Source organism: Carassius carassius, chromosome 14 (genome assembly GCF_963082965.1).
Source record: "Carassius carassius chromosome 14, fCarCar2.1, whole genome shotgun sequence".
Taxonomy (NCBI): Eukaryota; Metazoa; Chordata; class Actinopteri; order Cypriniformes; family Cyprinidae; genus Carassius; species Carassius carassius.
This window is the reverse complement of record NC_081768.1, coordinates 20093900-20119308: the sequence shown is the minus strand read 5'-3', so window position 1 is coordinate 20119308 and position 25409 is coordinate 20093900. Positions and strand designations below refer to the sequence as shown.

The following is a 25409-nucleotide window of genomic DNA, read 5'->3' as shown; positions in this document are numbered from 1 at the left end:
TGTTGTTTGAAAAAATAGTTTAGTTTGTTTTATAGCCCCCATTTTGTACTCATTATACTGAAGTGCAGGAATGGCATTTTGAAAATGATCTCCTTTTTGTTGAAACAAAGAAGAAGGCCTGATTATATTCATTTGTAATAACACAAAAGTGGGAAATGGCTAATGTTTTGAAGAAATAACTTATTCTTTATCTTCTTTAGCATAAAATTAGTTAGTACACTACCATTCAAAATGATCAGCTTTTATAGATTTGTCTGCTTAATATTATTACAACTTAAAGTAACTGTTATTTATATATATATATATATATATATATATATATATATATATATATTTTTTTTTTTTTTTTTTTTTATTTATTTATTTATTTATTTATTTATTATTTTTTTTATTTTTTTTTTATGTAATTTATACCTGTGATGGCAAATCTTAATTTACTCCAGTCTTCAATGTCACATGAGCTTTCAGAAATCATTCTAATATTTGCTGTTCAAGAAACATTTCTTACTTTTATATATGCTGAAAATAATTGCTTAATATTTTTGTGGAAACTTTGACTAACTGTGAAATATTATAAATGTATTTTGCATCTTTTCTGAATAAGTATTCATTTCTATTAAAAAGACCATAAACTTTTGAAATATACTCTATTTACTAAACAGGCTTCTGAAACAGAGGCTTTAAGATCTTTCCTAGTTATTAAATGGCAAACAATGTTTAGTTAACTTTTTGCTGGAATGTGCAAAGTGAAAGCCAGCAGGGGGCATCATAAGGCTTTTTACATGTAGAGTAGTAGAACATCTGTAGATATCATACATGATAAAGGCATCCTGAGATGAGAGAAAACCAAAGAACAGAAGCTTTTATCTTACCCTCTAAAAAGAATATTTAACATAATTCTAAAAAACAATCCCCTTTTGACTGAGGACTTCAGCTGAAGCTTGCACTAAAGCTTGCATAGCTTTTACATTTCATGAACAATCATGTGGAATGTAAGACCTGTGCTTGACTTAAAGTATGTGAATGCACGGACATGTACTGTATGCAGATATATGGAGAATGCATGACAGTGAGTAACATGTGACAGACCTTCTGATGAGCGATCACAGGCATAGGGGAGTTAATCCTTGGTGTTGTCATGGGAACTGGAATGGGCCGCTTTGACCTGTGATAAAACAGAGTGAGCATTTGAAGAAAATGACAGAAGTGCTAAAGACAGACTGTCTGGATCACATCTTTTATGACATAAATTGCAATGTCAAGTGGTGAACTATAAACATTTCACACACAGATCAGAAAAAATGCTTTTGTCCGAACAGACTTTTTGCCAAATTGAACCTTTTCAGAAGAGAAAATTTCAAAACATCACTTGCCCTGTACACAAAATGGAAAAACTAGCATACTGCACATTGTTTGAAAATTTGTGCAAAAAGAAAAGCACAAAGAACAACTGACAAAAGAAGAAAGTCCTTGGAACACAATAAAGACAACAGATATGTTTTGACAACAACGTTTATAACGTATCTTGACAAGTGTTAAAGTTTATTCCACTTTCTATCTCTTGCAGAGGGAACTCTGGGATCTATTAAGAGTGTTAAAGCAAAGGAAGGATGGTCCAGTGTAATTCCTGCAGGTATGCTCAAAGAGGGCAAAGAAAGGTGAACATGCCTTTTTTGGGGTTTTGCTCATGATAAAGTGAACTAACAGTAAACCTGACTTAAGAACTAAGACACATCAGAATTGCAACCTGCGCTGGAGAGATCGAGGATGTTTTTACAAGCTCATATATTTCACGGATGACTAGTGCATACATGAGAAAAGCACACGGACCCATACACTAAACACTAACCTTTTAAAATGTGGCCCATACCAGACACTGTCTAAACAATCACCTCACACACTTTAGCCTGTCACGTACATCATAACACCATCAGCACATTTCATAAAGCAATATGATATCATATTTTGATACATTGTTTAAAGCAAGTCAAAAACATTATTTGGCATCAATACTGTATATACACTTCTGTTGTGAAGTTTGGGGTCAATTCTGACTGATTTCAAGTCTCTTATGCTTAACAAGGCTGCATTCATTTGATTAAAAATAAGACAATATACTGTAAAATACATAATCCACTGTATTAAGATATTCTCCAAAGCAAAGCTATATTTTCAGCATCATTACTCCAGTCTTCAGTGTCACATTATCCTTCAGAAATCATTCTGATACGCTGATTTGCTGCTCAAAAAACATTTCTTATTATCAATGATTTTATAAAAAATCGAAAACATTTTGAGGAATTTCAAATCTTACTGATTCCTTCCAAAATCTTATTTATGATAGTATACAGAATGTTTTTCCACTTCAAGTGCATCAATATATATTTAAATGCTTTTTCCACCCTTTAGATATTACCTTTCGCTATGTAACTTCACATACTGCAATTCATACTCTAATTTTATGGGTAAATCTAGCGTATAATTAAAATGAATGCTGAGCTAGTTAAATGAATGTTGAGAATAATAAAGTTGCATGGATTCTGATCTAACGACAAAGTTCAAAAATCTCCATATATGAAAAGTTATGCAGATCAACTGCAGTGTGAACGTAACCTTGTTTAAAGCTATGTTGTGTCAGTCCTGGGCAGCCTTGAGTTGCAGCACAAGGCTGGAAAAAAGCTTATCATCAACTGATGTATGATGTTGCTGATAGGTGAATGGACACTCTCCAGGGGCTGTGAAGAAAGATTCTAGAAGCTGCAGCTTCTGAGGGCATGATATTCATCCGTCTGTTTTCAAGAGCTTTTCAAATTTTTTTTTTTTTACCTTCAGAATAGAAGAAACTCCATTTCTATCCAAGAGGCTTCTCTCACATTTCTACAGACTCTACATGTGTCATACACAATACTGAATTTCCAAGCACTACCACATCCTTCCTGGTTTCAAAAGGTTTTGGCAAGTACTATAATACACAAATGCATCAGAGAGAAGTAAGACTAATTTTTTTAATTTAAATGTTAGAATCTGAATGATTTCTAAAAATCATGTGACACTGTAGACTGAAGTAAAGTCTGCTGAAAATTCAACTTCGCCATCACAGGAACAAATTACATTTTAATTATATTATTATTTTTAAAACATTAATATTAATGTGTAATATTTTTCACAATATTACTGCTTTTACAGTGCTTTGTCCAAATAAATGCATTCTTGGTGAGCATAAGAGACATCTTTCCAAAAGGTTTTTGAATGATTACACACACACACAGCTCCAAAACACTAACAATGCACTGTACCTTTGCATGGTGAGGGCCAGATTGAAGTTGGCAGACTTGATCTTGTTTTGGGCCTCCAGGTGTGTCATCCCCTCTGTGCTGACCCCATCAATGGCCACGATGATGTCACCCTGGTTCAGGTTGCTCGAGGCTGCCTTGCTCCCTGGTGTAATCTGCCACAAACCATACAAGCTTTAAAATGACATACTGACAGGTCAGCACTTCTGCAAACACAATACTTAGACAATTTGGTCTTTATTTGTCTGCCTCCACATGAGATTGATAACATAGGTTGGATGTTTGTATGATTAAAGATGAACAAAAGAGAAGGCTCTGTCAATTACAGGTGCTTGCTTGATACCCTCTTAATAAAATCAGTAGAGGATAATAACACACACAGATCCTGAATCCATGACAGCTGGGTGCACAAAGAGATCTTAAGCACACATTTGGCATGGTGCATGCTTAGTGCTTGAACAGATAATGTGTTCCTCTTGCTAAAAATAAGAATAAAGTCATGTGCATAGTCTACAGACCCTAAGTCTGAAATAATGCATATGAAGTATATAATGTAGATGAAACAAAAACATGTCTGGGTCATATTTCGCATAATTTCAACAGGCTTTGTGAGATTTATTAATATCTTTATATGTTCCACAAAAATTATACAAATGTTAAATTTGTTATATACGCTAGCCTACTGTTAAAAGGTCAGAAATATATATATTTTTAAGAAATGTATTTAATTAAAGTGTGTATGCAAAATGAATAAAGCTGATTTCAGACAAGATTATGAAGTTTTGAGACTGTGATATGAGTTGCTTCCTGAGTGACTACTAAAACTCCCATTGAGGAGAACTGAAGAAATTACTCTGTATTTTTAGTTTTATTATTATTATGTCTTTTTCTTTTTTTTTTTTTTTGCATTTCTATCTGTTTTGAATTTTAATAATTGCATGCACATCTGAGCCAAGTATTAAGACACAGAAGTGCCAAGACTACAATTTCAAGAGCCTGAGAAGTAGACCATCCATAACAAGAAAATGAGAAGTATGTCTGAAACAGTATACAAGACATACAAGATCACTCTTGAAAGTTAGTTTGTTGTCATTTATCCAAATGCTAACAAGCAGTAATATGTTAATTTAGACTAAAATAACCACATTTAAAGCTTAGAAACAACAGAAAGGTGATTTTGAGAAATGTCAAAAAAAAAAAATTATTGTAAACATATTTCAAAATAAGTCATACAGGTTTGGAATAACATGAGAGTAAGTAAATGATGAAGAACATCATCATGCACTATGTTGCTACAACATATGATGGAATGAAAAATAGGTTAAAACAAAATAACTCCTTATAACTACAGGCACTTATAAATCCTACTACACAACAGTTAGAGTTCTCTAATTTGATTGGTTAAACATATACCTATTAAAGGGATAGTTCACCCAAATAGCAAAATTATGTAATTTATAACTTACCCTGTTGTTCCAAACACGTAAGACCTCCGTTCATCTTCGGGACACAGTTTAAGATATTTTAGATTTAGTCCGAGAGCTCTCAGTCCCTTCATTGAAGCTGTGTGCACGGTCTACTGTCCATGTCCAGAAAGGTAAGAAAAACATCATCAAAGTAGTCCATGTGGCATCAGAGGGTCAGTTAGAATTTTTTGAAGCATCGAAAATACATTTTGGTCCAAAAATAGCAAAAACTACGACTTTATTCAGCATTGTCTTCTCTTCCGTGTCTGTTGTGAGAGAGAGTTCAAAACAAAGCAGTTTGTCATATCCGGTTCACGAACGAATCATTCGATGTAACCGGATCTTTTTGAACCAGTTCACCAAATCGAACTGAATCGTTTTAAACGGTTCGCTTCTCCAATACGCATTAATCCACAAATTACTTAAGCTGTTAAATTTTTTAATGTGGCTGACACTCCCTCTGAGTTCAAACAAACCAATATCCCGGAGTAATTCATTTACTCAAACAGTACACTGACTGAACTGCTGTGAAGAGAGAACTGAAGATGAACACTGAGCCGAGCCAGAAAACGAACAATAGACTGACTCGTTCACGAGTCAAGAACCGGTTGCTTCGGTTTTTGGATCACCAGTAGTTCTTTCGGACAGTTTGATTCAATAAACCGATTGAAGAAAACGGTTTCTCCGGTTCTTTTGCGCTCGACGTAAAGGCGTCATTGGCGATGATTGCAAGCCTTCGGTTTACCCGTGCTCATAACATTAGCACAGAATCAGTTCAGAATCAATCATCAAAAGAATCAGTTCAGTTCAGACACTCTGTCCGTCAGTCTGCTTCACGCTGAATCACACATGCGCAGTATCATCAGCTCCTCGGTTCTCGAATCGGACACAGCTGACAGAAATGGTTCTTGACTCGTGAACGAGTCATTATCTGGCTCGGCTCGGTGTTCATCTTCAGTTCTCTCTTCACAGCAGTTCAGTCAGTGTACTGTTTGAGTGCATGCATTACTCCGGGATATTGGTTTGTTTGAACTCAGAGGGAGTGTCAGCCACATTAAAAAATTTAACAGCTTAAGTCATTTGTGGATTCATTTGTATTGGAGGCGTGAACCGTTTAAAATGATTCAGTTCGATTTGGTGAACTGGTTCAAAAAGATCCGGTTACATCGAATGATTAGTTCGCGAACCGGATATCACAAACTGCTTTGTTCTGAACTCTCTCTCACAACAGACACGGAATAGAAGACAATGCTGAATAAAGTCGTAGTTTTTGATATTTTTGGACCAAAATGTATTTTCGATGCTTCAATAAACTCTAACTGACCCTGATGATGTTTTTCTTACCTTTCTGGACATGGACAGTAGACCGTTCACACAGCTTCAATGGAGGGACTGAGAGCTCTCGGACTAAGTCTAAAATAAATAAAACTGTGTTCCAAAGATAAACGGAGGTCTTACTGGTTTGGAACAACATGAGGGTAAGTTATTAATGACATAATTTTGCTATTTGGGTGAACTATCCCTTTAACATGGCCAAATTTAGTCTGAAATTAAAGCTACTCAACAGTAAGTTAGACAAACAGACTGTCCAAATTTATGGATGTCAAAATTTCAAACAATACACACTTTAAACTACTACAATCATGCAACCTTATTATCAAAGAAACACATTTATTTTTTGAAGTTGCATGTAAATTCTACTTGGCTTAGAAATCTGAGGGACGTGCAAATGGATGAATGCTTATGATCCTGTCACATTCACAAAATGGTCCATTTTATATTGTCATTAGCAATGTACTGAAGCACAATTTACATAGAAGTCACTTTCGAACCAATTAGCTTTCTTTTGGTCACTTCAGTGAATATCACATGTTCATTTTGAACCACTTGTGAAATTCCAGATTGCATGGGTTTCTATTGAAATGACCGTATATCACTGTCAGAAATCACCAGTATGATAGTAAATGCGGCCACAACTTTATTGATACAGCCATTACTCTCATCTGATACTTTTATGAGACTTCTCCTGGTACATCAAAGGCGAGACAATTAATAACATAGGGATAAACTAGTAATCAGCATACAAGAAAGATTAAAACTAACATGCATCAAGGATATCTGGTTACTAGTGTAAAGCTGATAATTGTTTGGCAAACATAGAATCTTTGATTGCATGCCTTGAGTGTTTGCTTATGAAATATTTTGGTTAATTTGATTATGCTTTCAGCTCCCATAAGAGCATAGTACTCTTAGCTGAGTTTATTTTATTTAATCATGGTTACCCATTGCACATATTTTTGCACAGAATCAAAAAAAACAAGAAAAAGCATGCAGATTCAACATCATCTTGATAATCCAGTCCATAAAATCTCGTAAATCAGTGCAGTTGTTAGGAAAAGCTTGCAGCGTGTGGCTACTGTGTGTAATATCTTTAAAAATGTATCGGTATGTGACAGCTGTGTTTCCACTACTGTGGTCACGTCCACACTGTGGATGAGCTTAACATGATCAATGCAATCCGACACCTGGATGGTCCATATATCCAGGCACTTCACACATACTCATGGGCAAATATGACAGATTATAGTTGCCCTTCTTGCATACTTCCATGGCACAGTTTTTAATAATAATTTTCTCAAATGAATTACCAGCTCAAATTCACTGACCATGTTTATGAACCCAATATAACTGCACCCCCCAACTGCAGAGCTCCTATCCTCTGGCACGAATTCACAAATAACTGAAGTCCGTCTCATATGCTTATTGAGGTACAAGCCTGTAAAAGTAAGCCACACTAGGTTTAGCAAAAAACCTCTGCTGGTCTGGGTATCTAACGTCCAACCTTTTGATGTTGGAATGATTATGCTCACAGTTAGATGGCCACAATGAGTCTAAAATAGATTTTAGTGACTTCCTCCTTCTTTCAAAAAGGTGTTCTGTATATATATAAATACCCACAGTGGGTAGCAATTGCAGTTTTTTCTTGCTTTGACAGCTGCTGTAATTGTGTATGTGTGAATGGGTGTTACCCACTAGAGTGCAGGGGTTGTTTTAAGAGTCTTCTTCCACTATAAATCAAGTCTAATTGCCACATCTAGCAGGGGAAGTGGCCTGTCACCTTCAGAAAGGCCACTGTGACAGTAATGTTCGTGTGCTGGGGGCAACATCCCCATAAAATGATCTGTGCCACAAATGAAAAGGATTGCTTCACCAAAAAATGAAAGTTATATGGGTTTTGAACAATAGTAATTGTAATAAAAAAAAATACATAATAAAAAAACTTGGCAGAAAAGAAAGACGTTTTGCAAAACTGCATGGATACTGTTGCTTTGTGCCAAGTTAGCAAAGTTAGCAAAACTAATGGCAAAAGGAAAAGGAAGGGAGCATGGGAAAACAAAGGCTTGGAGAGACTGAAGGGAGGATTACCAGGCCTGGCACACAAAACATGCATTAACTCTCTATTCTAGCTCATTCCAATTGATGCCTGGATGAATGAGTGGCTGATATGCCAGCTCAAATCTCCTGCTCACTCACAGCAGCAGCACAAAGGAGCTGTTCTGTGGGTCAAGTAAATCAGAGGCCACAGAGAATACTAGAGAGATATTTAATGGCTAGACAGATGAACTGTAAAGGAAAAAAAAATGAAGCCAACATGAAATCAAAATACACCCTATAAACATTCTTAATAAACATTTCTGCTCTTATTGTAAATGATTGTTTTTGCACATCATTCCAGTGCACAATATAATTGTAATCTTTTCTCTATAATGGATAAAGTCCCACTATTTGTCTTCAGAGAATATCCGATTACACAACATGCACAACCATTCAAAAGTTTGGGGACGGTAGGCTTTTTTTGTTTTGTTACTGTTTTGAAAGAGGCCACTTTTAGTTTAAATTAAATATTTGTTTTTAATTAGTACAGGCTATATTAGTATTCTAGAATGCGGCTATAAATCTCGACGATAAGATAAGACACAATAAGATCTGTACCAGTCAATAATTTGAACTGACAGTCATGGTGTCTAAATATCTGAAATGGTGAAGACTTGTCCATGATTGAGGCCTGAGCACTTAACCAGATGGGCTCATTTATGCTAACAAGACCGAAAAGAATCCGACACCATATGAATGCAATGTGACCTGATCCTCTCCTCCTGTAGCACCCCTCATATAAGAGCTGAGTAAACCTGCCCAACACCGAATGAATAAAACACATGTGAAAAAGACCAAGAGTTTATCACAGCACATCAAAGCCAACCTGTTGAATCATCGGAGAACAAGCTTTGGTTAAACACATCAAACATTTCTATACTTCTGGAAGGAACACGAGTCATTTTGCTGGATGTTGGTATATAATAGCTCTTAGAGTCTTCCCCAGCAGGACTGACCTGACCTTCAGCAGCCATCTAAAAACAGCTCTGCCTGTCAGCAGCACCAGCTTCAGGCTCTCACGGCAAACTATCTGAGAGAGACTAGCATTATATAATAACACTATAGACTTGTTCCGAGGAACAATTTAGTTTTCTGACTAGTTCGTACATCAAGATAATTAGTTAAATAAATCAAGTTAAATAAACTGCATGCTTTATGATGTGTGCATAGATCATAAGGTTAGTCTGGTGCACCACAACTGAATGGCATCATCTCTTAACCTGATGCAATGTGACACAAATTCAGTCAATCAGAAGATATTTTATGTTTAATGTACAGCTGATGAAGCACAGATATTTTGAACCACAGACTTTTCACACTAACGGGGTAACCAATTTGATTATGCAAAAACAGATATGAATATTGAATAAACAATCGATAAAACATCCTGTCACTTGTTACAGTAAAAAAAGAAAGAAAAAAAAGCAGATTATCTGATGCAATAAAAAACAAATTTCTCTTATGATTACAAAGGCTACATTTATTTGCTCAAACCTACAGTCTAAACAGCAATGTTATAAAATATTATTACAATTTAAAATTAATGTTTCCTATTTTGATAAGTTCTTTAAAATGTTGAATTTTCAGCAGCTATTTCTATAGTCTATAGAGTCACGTGATCCTTTAGAAATCAAGTAATTCAATATGCTGATCTGCTGTTCAAGAAACATTTCTTTATTATATCATTATGTGATACTTAATAATTTTGTGAAAACCATGCAACTTTTTTGTCAGGATCGTTTGATGAAATTTTTAAGTATAGTATTTATTTGAAAGATTATACATTTTTTTGGTCAGTTATGATCAACTTAATGCTCCTTGCTAAAAAAAAAAACAGTGCTTTTTAAAATAAAAATGAAATAGTACATAGTTAAATCACATAAATTATTTGCAACGGGACCAGTGAAAATATATATTATATAATAATTATTAATAAATACAGTGAGCTATACATTACACAAAAATCAAGCAACAATGAAAGACTAAAAAGGCTACTAAGCCACATTTTTCTTCCAACTAGCTCATGGGAACAGAGAATGAAATAGTCAGCTTTAAATATGAAGTTGGTTTGTGTTCATCTGCCAGCATCAATCTTCCTGAAGACTGACTGGAATGAACAATTTCCCTCGGCTCATTAGAGAATAGGCGTGTGGAGAGATGTCATATAAGCAGTCCAGCACTGGACAGTCACAATGAAAATCAACACTGTTGGGAACGCTCTTACCAGGGGTGTTGTGCTATTTTAAGAATTTGGAGAGAGAAAAAAAAGAAAGAAAAAAACTTTGAATGTGGTCCAAGTGAAGAGACAGCTACATTTATGTCATTAATCCAACACGCTGATAGTATTAATGCAGATCAAATTCAAGCCAACCATAAAACTCAATCTTCACAAGCTTTAACTGGATGCTCAGTGAATACCATATGAATGAGAGTAGCTCTTAATTTGAAACGTCCATATTTGAACACCCTAATATCACTTCACAAAGGTGAAACACTATTCCACCAGTTGGTGCATTAGAGTACGTCAAAGAGAGCCCTCAATTATAGTTTGCTGAGTTTTATAATCTTAGACTACTTTAAATGCCCTTCACCGGATGAAACATCCTCAAACTATTTGGCAGATCCTAAAGAGTGGATCCCTGTTGACATTTAACTATAACATTTTTTAAGAGGCAAAGACATTTCTAATGACACCACAGTGTCAAATGAAATGTCACAGAACATTAGTGTAAGTATTAGGTGATTTAGTGCTGGGTAACCCCATAACTTTCCTCTTTTACATTGGTGGTCCCAACCCCCCTTTACTCCTACTACATTCAATACATTCAACTGACATTTAGCTTCCAAAACTACATCTGCCATTTAACAATATCTCTTTGTTGCTGTTACTTAATAACTGTCTAATGCATTCTCCAGATAAAAGTATTATTTTCCTTAGAAGTTCATTTTCATCCAAACCACCCAGAGGTATTTATATCCCTCATCTGCTGCTTTCAGTTTGAACTGAATTGCAAGTTCATGCTTTCTGTGTGCCATCTGTTACAGTCTGAGCAGCTCTCAGCCAAGAGAAACCCTCATTCCAGCACCTAGCACTGAATAGGAGCACTCACAGACACAGCATTACACAAAAGCATCTGTCAACAATATTTCAAACAATTCAGAAGGCCAGTATATTAGCTGAAGAAAGTAAAGGAATATACTTGTGTATTGTCTGTTATATGTCAGTACAATCCTTAAAAAGCATTTTAAAAATGTATAAACTAAAATAGAGTATAATGTAAAGGCAACTGGACTTCTCATCTGTCTGGAATACTGATGCATTGTGATTTTTCTAAATTTCAACTGCAATAAACAAGCAAACAAATAAATAATTTTTTCTTATACTTCTAATAATTATATGTAGAATTTATATTATATGTATAATACTTATAACAGTACATATGAATATACCGTAATTCCTCAAATAAAAACCGGTAGTCAAATAAACGGCGGGCCTCTTATAGTGGCCGAGGGGGTGGTCAACACGGACAAATAAAGGTCGGTCTTAAATAAAGGCGGGGGAAAATTTGTGCAGCAGAGCCAGATAACGAACGTACACGCTTGATGCCGGAGCATTTCTCATTCTTTAGTCAAGAACCGGTTGCATCGGTTTTCGGATCACCAGTACACTGAACCGAGAACCGTTTCTATCGTACGCGTCCGATTCGAGAACCGAGGAGCTGATGATACTGCGCATGTGTGATTCAGCGTGAAGCCGACTGACACAGAGCGCGTCTGAACCGAACTGATTCTTTTGGTGATTGATTCTGAACTGATTCTGTGCTAATGTTATAATCTCTGTCCACTGGAACGCTATCGCTTTTAATTTAAAACGGGTTATTTAAAACAATTACTTATCAAACAGATGGAATTAGAAATAAAGGCCTGCCTCTAATAAAAGCCTGCTTCAAATAAAAGCCTGTTACCTTCTGCAGTTCAGGTAAATAAAGGCCCCGGCTTTTATTCGAGGAATTACGGTAACTATATATTACTAAGATTGCATTTGATTGGAAATACAGTAAAAAGTGTAATATTACTACAAAATTAAAGTAACTGTTTTCGTTTATATATATATATATATATATATATATATATATATATATATATATATATATATATATATATATATATATACAGTACAGACCAAAAGTTTGGACACACCTTCTCATTCAAAGAGTTTTCTTTATTTTCATGACTATGAAAATTGTAGAGTCACACTGAAGGCATCAAAACTTTGAATTAACACATGTGGATTTATATATGGAATTATATACATAACAAAAAAGTGTGAAACAACTGAAATTATGTCATATTCTAGGTTCTTCAAAGTAGCCACCTTTTGCTTTGATTACTGCTTTGCACACTCTTGGCATTCTCTTGATGAGCTTCAAGAGGTAGTCACCTGAAATGGTCTTCCAACAGTCTTGAAGGAGTTCCCCGAGAGATGCTTAGCACTTGTTGGCCCTTTTGCCTTCAGTCTGCGATCCAGCTCACCCCTAAACCATCTCGGTTGGGTTCAGGTCCGGTGACTGTGGAGGCCAGGTCATCTGGCGCAGCACCCCATCACTCTCCTTCTTGGTCAAATAGCCCTTGATGCCTTCAGTGTGACTCTACAATTTTCATAGTCATGAAAATAAAGAAAACTCTTTGAATGAGAAGGTGTGTCCAAACTTTTGGTCTGTACTGTATATATATATATATATATATACAGTGCCATGAAAAGGTTTTTGCCCCTTTCCTGTTTTTTTTTTTTTTGCATATTTGTTACATTGAAAAAATTCAGATCAAACTAATTTTAATATTACACAAAGATAACCAGAGTAGATACAAAATGCAGTTTTGAAATAATGATTTCATTTATTAAGGGAAAAAAGCTGCCCAAACCTGCCTGGCACTACATGAAAAAGTAATTGCCCTCTAAATCTAATAATTGGTTGTGTCACACTTTGCAGCAGCAACTGCAATCAAGAATTTGCGATAACCGGTAATGAATCTTTCACATTGCTGTGGAGGAATTCTGGCCCACTTCTCTTTGCTGAATTGTTTTTAATTCAGCCACATTGGAGGGTTTTTGAGCATGAATGGACTGTTTAAGATCATGCCACAGCATCTCAATTGGATTTGAGTCTGGACTTTGACTTGGCCACTCCAAAACCTTAATTTTGTTTTCCTTGAGCCATTCAGAGGTGGACTTGCTGGTGTGTTTGGGATTATTTGTCCTGCTGCATATAACCCGAGTGTGCTTGCTCAAACTGATGGCCGGACATTCTCCTTCAGGATTTTCTGATAGAGTGCAGAATTCATGCTTCCATCAATTATAGCAAGTCATCTAGGTACTGACGCTACAAAGCAGGCCCAGACCATCACACTACCACCACCATGTTTGACTGTTGGTATGATGTTGGTTTTTGCACCAGATGTAACAGGAGTCACACCTTCTAAAACTTCTAACTTCTGTCTCATCAGTCCACAGAATATTGGCATGACGTGTAGCTCTTCAAGTATGCTTCAGTTTGTCAGACAGGTTCTATTTAAGTCATTTCTTGATTCAGGTGATCTGGCAGTAGGCCAGGGTGTGGCTAGTGAAATCTAACTCAGCTTTCTAAAATAATGTGGTTAATCACAGTTCTTCCATTATTTACCAATGATTTACAATTATTACATTTTTCACGTAGGGCCAGGTAGGTTTGGACAGGTTTTTTCCCTTAATAAATTATATGAATATATATATATGTGTGTGTGTGTGTGTGTGTGTGTACAACCAATCACAGCGCACCATTCCACGCACTCTAGACAGTAATGGCAGCACTCTGAAATACACCCGGCATCGTAGTTTTCCTCATCTACTTTGTACTTTGTGATCGACAAACAAGGGATGCAAGATAAATCACATGTGATTGTCATGCGCATCTCGTCAGTAAAGCTGGTTCTGTGATTAATGGCACCAGTAAATCTCCATGTGCTTTCAGATGGAAATTAATAAGATGCATTTAATACAGAGAGCAGTAGATCACTGACCAGCTACACTATATCGCGTTCATTAGATGAATCCCATTTGATAATGCGTAGCTTGTTAGTGTTAGTGTTTTTATTAATGCCATTTCTGTATTTGTTAATACAGCACATTGCACTAGTCAACTAAATTCATGTAACATGGCAAAGATGAATGCACTTTTGGAAGTTGAATGTAAGGGAAATGTCATTTTGGAATTTCTGGTCTAATGTGATGTTGTTCATGTTCTTATTCATGATGAAATTTGATTTTATTGCTGTAATTAATTTATAGCATTAACAAAATGACCCGTTGAATTCATTTTGGAAGCAATGACTGATGATTGTATTTTTAGTCCAGTGCCTGTATATAAGATTAGTATTGACCAAGTTCAGAAGCTCTCATATGTGGATCATCTTACTATGTTGCGTATTTTCAACAGTTTCAATATGAAAAATTACTTTCAAATTGATTTAATGGATTTATTGCATTTTGAGAAAAAAGAGGTATCATTGATTTATTGCATTTTGGGTGGGGGGGGGGTACAATTTTATAAAATATCTTTGAAAATCAAAACCTGGATTTAATTTTTTTTTATGTTATTATAACCTAAAGATGCTATGTGAAAGTTTGAGATAGGAAATAGTGGATTTCATCTTGCCACTTTCTTGGTAAAGAAAACACATTTTTAATCAAATTAATAAAAATGGATTTACTGTGTTTTGGAACCAAACTCTTCATATATATATATATATATATATATATATATATATATATATATATAAGAATTTAGTCTTCACTGTCACATGATATTACAGAAATCATTAAAAAATTTTGATTTGGTGCTCAAGAACCAGGTTTTGTTTTTTTGTTTTTTTTACAGTTTTTCAGGTTGAATTGAAAGCACAGCATTTATTTAAAATATAGAAATAAAAAAAAATTTGTAACAATTTAAAAGTCTTTATTGTCATATTTGATCAATTTAATGCATTCCATATTATATTATATTATATTATATTATATTATATTATATTATATTATATTATATTATATTATATTATATTATATTATATTATATTATATTATATTATATTATATTATATTATATTATATTATATACAGCTAATTATTCTTCGATCTCAACAGCTCATAAACAGGTTCAGAAGAGTTCATTACTGCATGTTTTAAGACTCAAAGTCTCTAGCACTGAACTGTAATTCTCACTGGCTGATCAGTAAATAGCACCCAGGCCGTCTGTCTCCTGCGGGCTGGTGAATAATATTCATCCTCTTAAGTTACACGGATCCTTCTCAGACCTACTAATGTGATACTCACAGCAGATGTAAATCTATGTCTTGATTCAAATACAGAATAACAGAACACTTCTTGACTCCCACACACCTGTGAGGTATTTTTATAGAAAAAAGCCCCCTGTCGAGCCAAGCTGCAGCCAGAACAAACGTGTTGGGTACCACCTGTCACTCTACAGTGACTGACTAGGCCCTATGCTACTGGTCTTTTCCTGTAGACAAACAGACCTGCCACACACCTCTTGATTTAGATATTCTTAGCAACTCTTCTTAGCAGTAATTCTTAGTATTCTTAGAGGCCAAACGGCTGTCAAATGTTGCAAATAAAAAGCCCTAGAAAAGCGTCAGAGGATTCCAAACTGCAGTATGATACTGTTGAGGGTATATACACGTCACTATAATATAACAAACACTATAGGAGAGTGTAGGACAGACATTCTTCCTGAGACATGCTTTCAGACTATGTTGGCAGAGGTGATAAAATGGCAGTGCATCATCTCTTTGTGGCATGTATTAACACCGTTTGACCGCTCGATCACTGTCTGATATTTTTTACACAAGAGGATCTATTTGGATCTAATCTGTCCTCAATAGGCATCTGAGAATAGGTGCATGTGGACTGTGCTATTATTTGAAGATACACTTCAACATAATCACAAAAACAGATACATTTATAGTCAAAGGCACTAATGCCGACAATATAATGTTTTCTGACATGTTCTCAATTTGATTTCAAGAAGTAAAATTTCTCAACTATGTGCGTTTGCAGAGGTAAAATTGTTACAATACAATGAGAACTGACCTTCGTGTCTTACGATAAAGCCTTCATAAACACCCTTTTTCATTCATTCGTCCTGACTTCCTCGTATATATCGAACAACAATTTCACAGAACTAGCTGTTCAAGGGAAGCATTAGTCATCATGACTTTACGTCACACACAAGAACAACAGCAGAACAAGGATGAATCGACTCGAGTGCAATGAACTGACAGCAAACATCACAATCAATACTGTACATCTACACTGGAAATATGGATTTACATGATTCCTCAATAAAGCAGCACTGCAGAAAAACTACTAAATGATTCAGAAAAAAAAAAACATTTCACAATATCTAACAGCACAAAAAGCCGATACACAAACTTTACACCAAGATACCAATCACTTCTATGAGGCTCAAACTGCACATGCCCAATGCAAGTGTCTAAATCAAGAAGGATATATCATAATGATAACAGCATTATAATTTATGAGAAGCATATTTCATATGTTGAATAATGGCATTACTATTACATAACAACCAACTCTGGATCAGCGACAGATCAGCAAAGGATCAAGTACCACAACAACAATAATGACTGCTGAACAAAGGAACTACAAATCAATGAAATGATGAACCATATTTTAATGCTCATAATATGAAAATTGGTCTGTGAGATTTGGAAAATTTAACTTGAGCTCAAACTGAATTTAACTGAATTCCAATATGAGTAAAACACACACTGATTCTTATTCATCTGAAAATGTCAACTAGACTCAATCTACACTGATTGGTATGTGAGTAAATGCTAATTTACTAATGAATCACTGTCTGTTTGGCGGTCTTACCCTAGAAACGGTGAGGGGCATGTTGAAGTCCTTGCCTCCTTGCAACCGGAAGCCCCAAGGCGAAGGTCCAGCGAGTGAAACGTTGTACGAACTCATTGTTCAAAAAAAGTGTGTTGTTTAAGCAACAGAATTTCTCCAAACGGATCGGGAGAATGGATTTGGAGGGGGGCGGGGCACGTGCCAAACAGCCTCTGAAAGAAGAAGGGGGAAAAAAGTGTCAAATGAAAGTAAAACTCACAACCTCTACGATACAAAAAAAAAAAACCTGCAGGCCAAAAGGGTCAAAGTAACAGCTCAAAACAAGGAATTTAGGCCCAGCCAAACTGCAACTAATGCAAAAAAACTAGAGCAACAGAGAAGAGCTATGAGCTAGAGGAAGAGGAAGAGGATTCTTGCCTGTTCAGATGAGCTGGACAGACTGCCCCTCTGCCGAGAGCGACAGCACTATGGCATTGTGGGGAGGGGGAGGAAGGGGTACTTATATGGCATGTAAGGAGACACCCAGAATGCCAGGCCACATATGATTCACAGAGCTAATATAGCCTCCTCTTAGGCTAAAAGATTTTTCTAGACTCCTTTCTTCTAGGACGCCTAATCTACCTGGGTCCTTGGCTAGTTTTGGTTTGGGTTAGGGTTAGAGTTAGGCTTAACTCCTTGCAAGTGCAACCTGGCTGATTCTGAAAAACAGTCAACAAAAGGTCAGAGTCAATTGGCAGCCCCTACGGACACAAACAAGCCTATCTCATTCATTCACAATGCAGTCTGGAATTGAACTGTGTCTCCTGTTTAAATGAAGCATCTATCATCAGTCTAAATACACTGACATTTTAACATACACTACCGGGTCAGTAATACTTTTTAAGAAATTTGAATTTGAATTTAAATCAAAACTGTATGGTCATTTATAATGTTGCAAAAGATATAAAAAATAAACATTTCATAGTTTCCACTGAGATATTAAGCAGAATTTCTACACCCATAATAAGAAATATTTTTTGACCAGCAAATCAGGATAATTTCTAAAGGATTATGTGACACTGAAGTCCGGAGTAATGGCTGCTGAAAACTTAGCTTTGCCATTAAAGCAATACATTTTATTTTAAAGGATATTTAAACAGTTATTTAAATCATAATACAATTCACAATATTATATTTTATTGTATTTTTAATCATATAAATGCAGCCTTGGTGAGCTTTAGAGTCTTACTGACCCCAAACTTTTGAATGGTAGTGTATCTTTACAAATACATGAACTTTCTGGATGCAATCAATCACTCTAAATTCATACATTTAAAATATTCCACTGGCATTGTAATCATAATCCAGGACATATATTTTTTATTCTTTATTGCAATGAAACCTAAATGGCATCTACATGAGATAATGTTATCCCAAGCATTCAGAGGCATCTGGAGGTTCTTTATGAGCAGCTTTAAACAAAGAACGAGTGGCAGTGAGAAAAGGCTGATATGCTCTCAGAGAACCGAGATAAGAGGTCCTCTCGTGGACCAGCACATCACAAGCTCCACATCGAGACATCGGAGGAAAGATAACCACTGAGGACCTGCCTGTTTGCCCAGCCTAATTTGGGAGATCTCTAGTTTGCAGCTAAGTTTAGCACTCTTTGTCAACGGAAGAATTTGAAGTAATACTGTACATGAATGTTCAACAATCATGCCACAACAGACAGCATTTCAGAGAGCAAGTGTCCTGGACAGACATTGCTTTGATAATTAATACAGTGCTTGCCATTGTGAGGCTTGGCAAAGACAACATACTATTATTGTAAAAACTTGCATTGGGTTTTTCTGATTTAAAGTATTTTCTGATTCAAGTTGCTTTATATTTTCTAACCAGACATACTGTGTATGGTATGTTACAATGTTATGGTATGTTATATTACAATGGCATATATAAATATATGTGTGTGTGTGTGTGTGTATATATATATATATATTACTGCTGTCAAACGATTAATCGCATTCAAAATAAAGGTTTTGTTTACATACTATATGTGTATATACTGTGTATATTAATTATGTATATATAAATACAAACATATGGGGGGCCATACGTTAGGGATCTGGCGTGCCATAATTCACTCTGCCATAATTCACAATTAATATCAGCTGCCATAATTCACTCTGGCACTCTCACACACATACATTCTCCATTCACATACATACATTTTACTCTCACACACATACACTCTCCTTACACATACATACATTTCTACTCTCACACACTTACATTCTCCTTTCAAATACATATATTCTTGCTTTACACACATATTCTCCTTACACATACATAATTTTTTTTTTTGCTTTCACACACATGCATTCTCCTTTTACATATATATATATTTCTACCTTTTTTGGTATCCATTACTTTCTGTTTAAGCAGGAAGTCACTCTCAGACCAGGAAATACATGAGCAAGACCTGCTCAGCTCTTCCTCACAATTTTACAGTTATGCTATTTTCTTTTAAAGTCATCCTGTTTTCTTTTCAAGTACATATTTTAAGTTTTTATTTTTAACAAATCATTATGTAACCTACGTGTTCTACAGATCTGTGTACGAGCTCTAAGACACTAATTTTGATCGTATTAACAGGGCTTAACGCTAAAGACATTTTCTACTGGTCCGGTTCGGCCAGTGGTTTAATTTTTTCTTTACTTGCCCTGGCAAAAATTTTACAGGACTTGCCACAATCAATCAATCAATAAGACTAATTGTTTTCATTGTTGACTGTAACATTGTATTGTAATAAATAAAAATCACTTTGCACAAATAGGTACAATAGTTCAAAGATAAAACTGAAATGAACCATGCTTTTTCAGGTCTTTCAGGTAGGCCTAACTATTCCAGTTAAGGATGCACTGATCAGGATTTTATTTATTTTACAATCAAATAAGCCGATTCCCATTGTCGTTGCCAATTTATTTAGTTCTTATTTATTTATTTTTTTTACATTTATTAAATGTTTATTTTGCTCTGTTACTGGCCAAACTAACCTTGAGCAAACAAACAAACAAACAAAAAATATATGCAACATGAAGCAAGTGCACAAAACAAAAACATCAGATTGGCTGAATTAATGTTTTATTTCCTTAATTATATGTGTGTCTGCACTATGTTTGTAATTTCTGTACTGGAAGCTCCTGACGAAATTTTTTCTGTGTGTAAAGGTTTAGCACTTGGCAATAAAGCTCTCTCTGATTCTGATGAAAATGCTAATTCAATCTCTGACAGCAGGTGGCGCTTATAGAACACTAGTCTAGCACTGAGCTGCAATTGAAAAAAAATAATTAAATAAGTAAATGAAAATCTAAAAATAAATAAACCTCAATGAGTCTTGAGTTATTTAAATAATATAAAGATATCGCTGTCCCTAACTTGCAACCTCCCACTTTATTCACTTCCTAAATTAAATGAAAAAAAAAAAAAAACCTTGGACGCTTATAATACATCTATCTGGCAACACGACTGAGGCTGAGCTCGCGTCCTCAATCACAACTTGCTCAAAGGACGAGGTCATGTAATCTTTTCACGATAATAATATTTATTTATTTTTTTAAACCCAGATAGCTTGCTGAAATACATCTGCGGCTTCCTCATCTGCCTCAGCCATGCTGATCAAGACCTGTACCGGTGACCCTGATCGCGCCTAACCTGCCTTCCGTTTCCACTAAACGCCTTCCGTTTCAACTAAACGCCTTCTGTTTCCACTATACTCTCTCGCACATACATACATTCTTCTCTTACATACATCTATATATGTATGTGTGTATATGTATGTGAAAGGAGAATGTATGTGTGTGAGAGTAGAAATATATGTATAAGGAGAATGTATGAGTTTGAAAGCAAAAATATATGTATTTGTAAGGAGAATGTATGTGTGCGTGAAAGCAAAAATATATGCATATGAAAGCAGAATGTAAGTGTGTGTAAGAGTAGAAATGTATGCATGTGTAAGAAGAATGAAAGTGTGTGAAAGAAAAAATATATGTATCTAAAAGGAGAATGTAAGTGTGTGAAAGCAAGAATATATGTATGTGAAAGGAGAATGTAAGCGTGTAAGAGTGCCAGAATGAATTAAGTCTTGCACCGCCCCTCATACAAACGCAAGCATGTATATATTTAAGAAAAATGTGTTATGTTTATATATTAAATATACTTAGGCTATATATATATATATATATATATATATATATATATATATATATATATATATATATATATATATATATATATATATATATATATATATACACACACATGTAAATATACACACACATAATATATATATACACACACATATATAATATACCCACACATGTAAATACATAGTATAGCAATTTAGCAACCATTACTCCAGTCTTCAGTGTAACATTATATTACAGAAATCATTGTAATGTTTTGATTTGGATTTGGATTTTTTTTTTCATTTTTCATGATGAATAGAAAGTTCAAAAGCACAGCATTTATTTAAAATATATAATACAAAAATACACATCTGTATGTGTGGGTGTATATATATATATATATATATATATATATATATATATGTATAATAATAATAATAATTTTAATAATAATTTTTAGATAGACAACATTATCACTGAATACTGATGGCCTTACAGCAGATTGAATGAGAGTTTGCACATTATTTGAACCACCAATATGAAACTACACAATCGCAATGCAACAGGATATTGCACTAGTTGATTTATAATTATTTGGTCAGTTGTGTGCATACAAACAGAGAACAGATGCCACCTGAAGACAACATGTATCCCACCTCAGTTACAGCTTTACACTTTTACACATTTTCACCATAGACAGTAGTGTATGTAGCTACTACAGTACAAGCAAATATAACTGATCCATCTTTGACCAGATAGAAACATGCAAAACGTAAATAATGTCCCATGCAAAACTACACACATCAGGAAAAATAATAAAAAAAAACACTTCAAAGAGCTCGAGCATCAGTCAATCAGTTTTGCCAAATCCAAAACCAGACACATGCCTCTCACAACAAATTCAAAACAATAACAGACAAGCCACTGACTGCAAAATAGTCTATATTTAGAATCGAAGTAATATGTAGTAATATATCGGTAGGTATGGAAGAATGGGAAAACTATGAATGAAGCCCTAACTGAGAGACGATGCTTTTAGAAATATTTTCACGCGACTGCAGCCACTGAGCGTCTCGAGCCCACTGTCAAGCCTGTTGCCTCCATTTCTATTCAACAAACCATTAAAGACAAACAGCTTCTCAAAGTTTTGCTTCAACCTACATTGCATGCTTAAAAGTTGCTTTATTTTGACAGCCGCGAGCCTTGCAGTTCGGAGTCGCTCCGTGTCCTCTAGAGGCGAGCTCTGTCACTCACGCCAGATCCCTAAAACCCCGGTGTACTGTGCGTAAGCACACGGGACGCAAACTGACCAATCATACTATGCTGAAGGATTATCTAATGAATATTAATTATAGAATATGATCCCTAAAACCCCGGTGTACTGTGCGTAAGCAAACGGGACGCAAACTGACCAATCATACTATGCTGAAGGATTATCTAATGAATATTAATTTTAGAATATGGCGTTCCGCCAGTAGGCCTCTCTGATTCGCTGGAATGCAGACGCCGAGCTAATCACCTGGCGAATTAAAGAATCATCATATGGTGAGCGTTTGGCTTATGAATATTAATTAGCTATTGTGACTGATGTGTTAGTGGAGTTACCAAGCAACGCAGCATGACCTGATAAATATTAATGAGGAAAGCCTTTTTTCCCCCATAGTAGGATTCGTAATTCCCACACGGGACGGGGAGACGGAGGGCGAGGGATTTTCATTAGAGAGGAATTATTAAAGAGACAGTCGTCCCTCTGTTGCCCTTGTCAACTGTTTAAAAAAAAAGTCAAATTAACATCTATAACAAATCCTCAAAAGCCATCAGACTTTCTGTAGGGCCCTATATTTAATTCACTAAAATTAGGTCTCAGCCATATTTAAAATGGCTGTTTGAGTTAAACCTAGAAAAAAGCATCTTTAACCAGCACGAGCTTGTTTGCTGGTCTTTAAACTGGTGTAGTGGGTCCACCAGCTAAATTGGTTCTGTTAGCTGGTCTGCAAACTGTAGTTTGACCAGCTGATAAGTCTCCTAAAAAGCAGTGGAGTATAACTGAGAACTAGATGTGATGAATGGGTGTCATTTATATCTGCTGATGTACAGGTGGCACTGTTTGGAGGTTTGGGGAGAACAGTGGACCCCAGAGGACCCATCAGTAACACTGACTGAATGAAGAACTGCTGTTAGTGACACACTTGAGAGGGTTTAGCATGCCACATCAGGTTATGATGCAGATCCTGCCTCCCTACAGCACTTCAGCCATAACTCCCAGAGTTGGGACTCAAAACGTATATTTAGTTTTTCATGCTCAAATACAGCATACATTACTTACAATCAGATTTTTCCATGAATCATACTGACATGCTGATGTAAATGCTTAATGCTAGATGGATTAATATTAACTTTTAGACATGAGAAACTTTTTCTTTGAAGATAAGAGTGCTAAAACACACACTTTTGTTACTTTTCCAACCCATAAAGGAATATTGTGCGGACATCTGCAAACATTTCTTGCTGTAATGTTTGATATCATATTGTGTTTTGTCAAGAGCCACTGCTTGCCATTTGGGGTAGGTAAGATTTGTTTTTGTAATTGTCTATTACGTTCATGGATGCATTTATTTGAAAAAAAAAAAAAGTAAAAAAAAAAACGTATTGCTGTCAAACATTACAATTTGACATATCTGTTTTTTTGTTGTTGTTGTTTTCCAATACATATATTTCTAGATTCCTTGGAAAATAAGAAATAAAACAAATTTATTTGAAATGTTTTTGTAATAATGTAACAACTTCCATATCTGTATCCCTCCTTTCTCATTGTGTTTAAGAGCAGGCTTCTTGTCATGTAAAAGCACATTCATCCTCAGGAGTATTTATCCTGACAATGCTGGGAACTCTTGCTGTGATGCAAAGGGAAAACCATGAAAGTTTTGGTTGTGAAAAATAATATCAAATCATTTCTGACAGCATGTGCTAATGAGGATAGCAATGTCTGGAGGCTAGAGGAACATCTCTATAAACAGACCAGCTTTTTTATTTATTTTTTTATTAAGTATTGTCACTTGATAGCAATATTATATGAAGGAAAATTTAAAAAATTGGTTTTGCTAATTTGATTATGATACTTGCTCCTCTCCACATTCTACAGAGAAAAGAAACCATGTGTAGAACTGCAGGTTTATTAAAAAAAATAATAATAATAATAAAAACAACCACATAAGAGCATTACAAATATACAATAATGTTCTCCTTGGTGTTGGATACATATATATTGTCTTTCATGTGAATGGATACACATGAACAAATATATATTCTGATACAATGTGAGACTATACTTAATAGTAACGAAAATATATGATCTGGACAAATAAATGATTCCTTTTTACAAACAAACCACTCAAGTACAAGCTAACACTAGATAACTCCAAAGAGCGCCACAATGATTATATCCTAAACCGTTTCTTTTAGAACTATCTAGAAGCGCCGCCACCATCACAAATTTGAGTTCAATCCAGCCACTGAGTAAAAAGGCAGAATGGTTGTTCAAACACTAATAGATGAATATAATTTGATTGTGTGCTCTAAAGTGAATAGTCAAACAGTGATAATTAAAAACATAAAGAAAAGCAAAAAAACAACAACGGCTGTAGAGGTGGATGCACATGTGAGCTGCATGTGATCGATATTCATTAAGGTCATTCATCTCGATGGTAGATTGATGGAAATACACATAGCATGTATGCATTAGCGAGATAATGATGTGTCCCTGCTTCAGTCATATGCATTCTGTGGCTTGTGCTGTTTAATATGCAATTTATTTCCAAAGCAATACAAAAATCTTTTTATCCCTCCAATCACTAGATTACATTAGTTAAACAGATGATAAACATATGCTTTAAGGTGAATTGAGGAGCTGTTTCTATATTCACTAAGGTTATATATAGCCCATATTTGCAAACTGATAACAAATACAATTCCACAATTTTAAAGCTGAAGCTCTTAGGGTTCTGTTGCACAACTGTTACTTTCAGAGGCCTTTAGTAATTTTAAAAGAATTAAAAAAACAACAACAACAACAACAAAACATTTACAACTTACATAAAAACTAAAACAAAAAGAAAAAAAT

General features: G+C 35.1%; 1 protein-coding gene across 1 annotated transcript in view; it reads right to left on the bottom strand.

Annotated features, from left to right (window-relative positions):
• The window catches only part of ldb3a (LIM domain binding 3a), a 40231-nt gene extending 22664 nt beyond the window's left edge, over window positions 1-17567 (bottom strand). The window contains exons 1-4 of the mRNA XM_059566917.1: window positions 17541-17567; window positions 17145-17335; window positions 3297-3448; window positions 1090-1165 (exon numbers count right to left, since the gene is read on the bottom strand). Coding sequence (XP_059422900.1) covers window positions 1090-1165; window positions 3297-3448; window positions 17145-17240 — 324 coding nt within the window. The 5' untranslated portion in view covers window positions 17241-17335; window positions 17541-17567. The remainder of the gene's footprint in view (window positions 1-1089; window positions 1166-3296; window positions 3449-17144; window positions 17336-17540) is intronic.
• Window positions 17568-25409: the final 7842 nt, after the last annotated feature.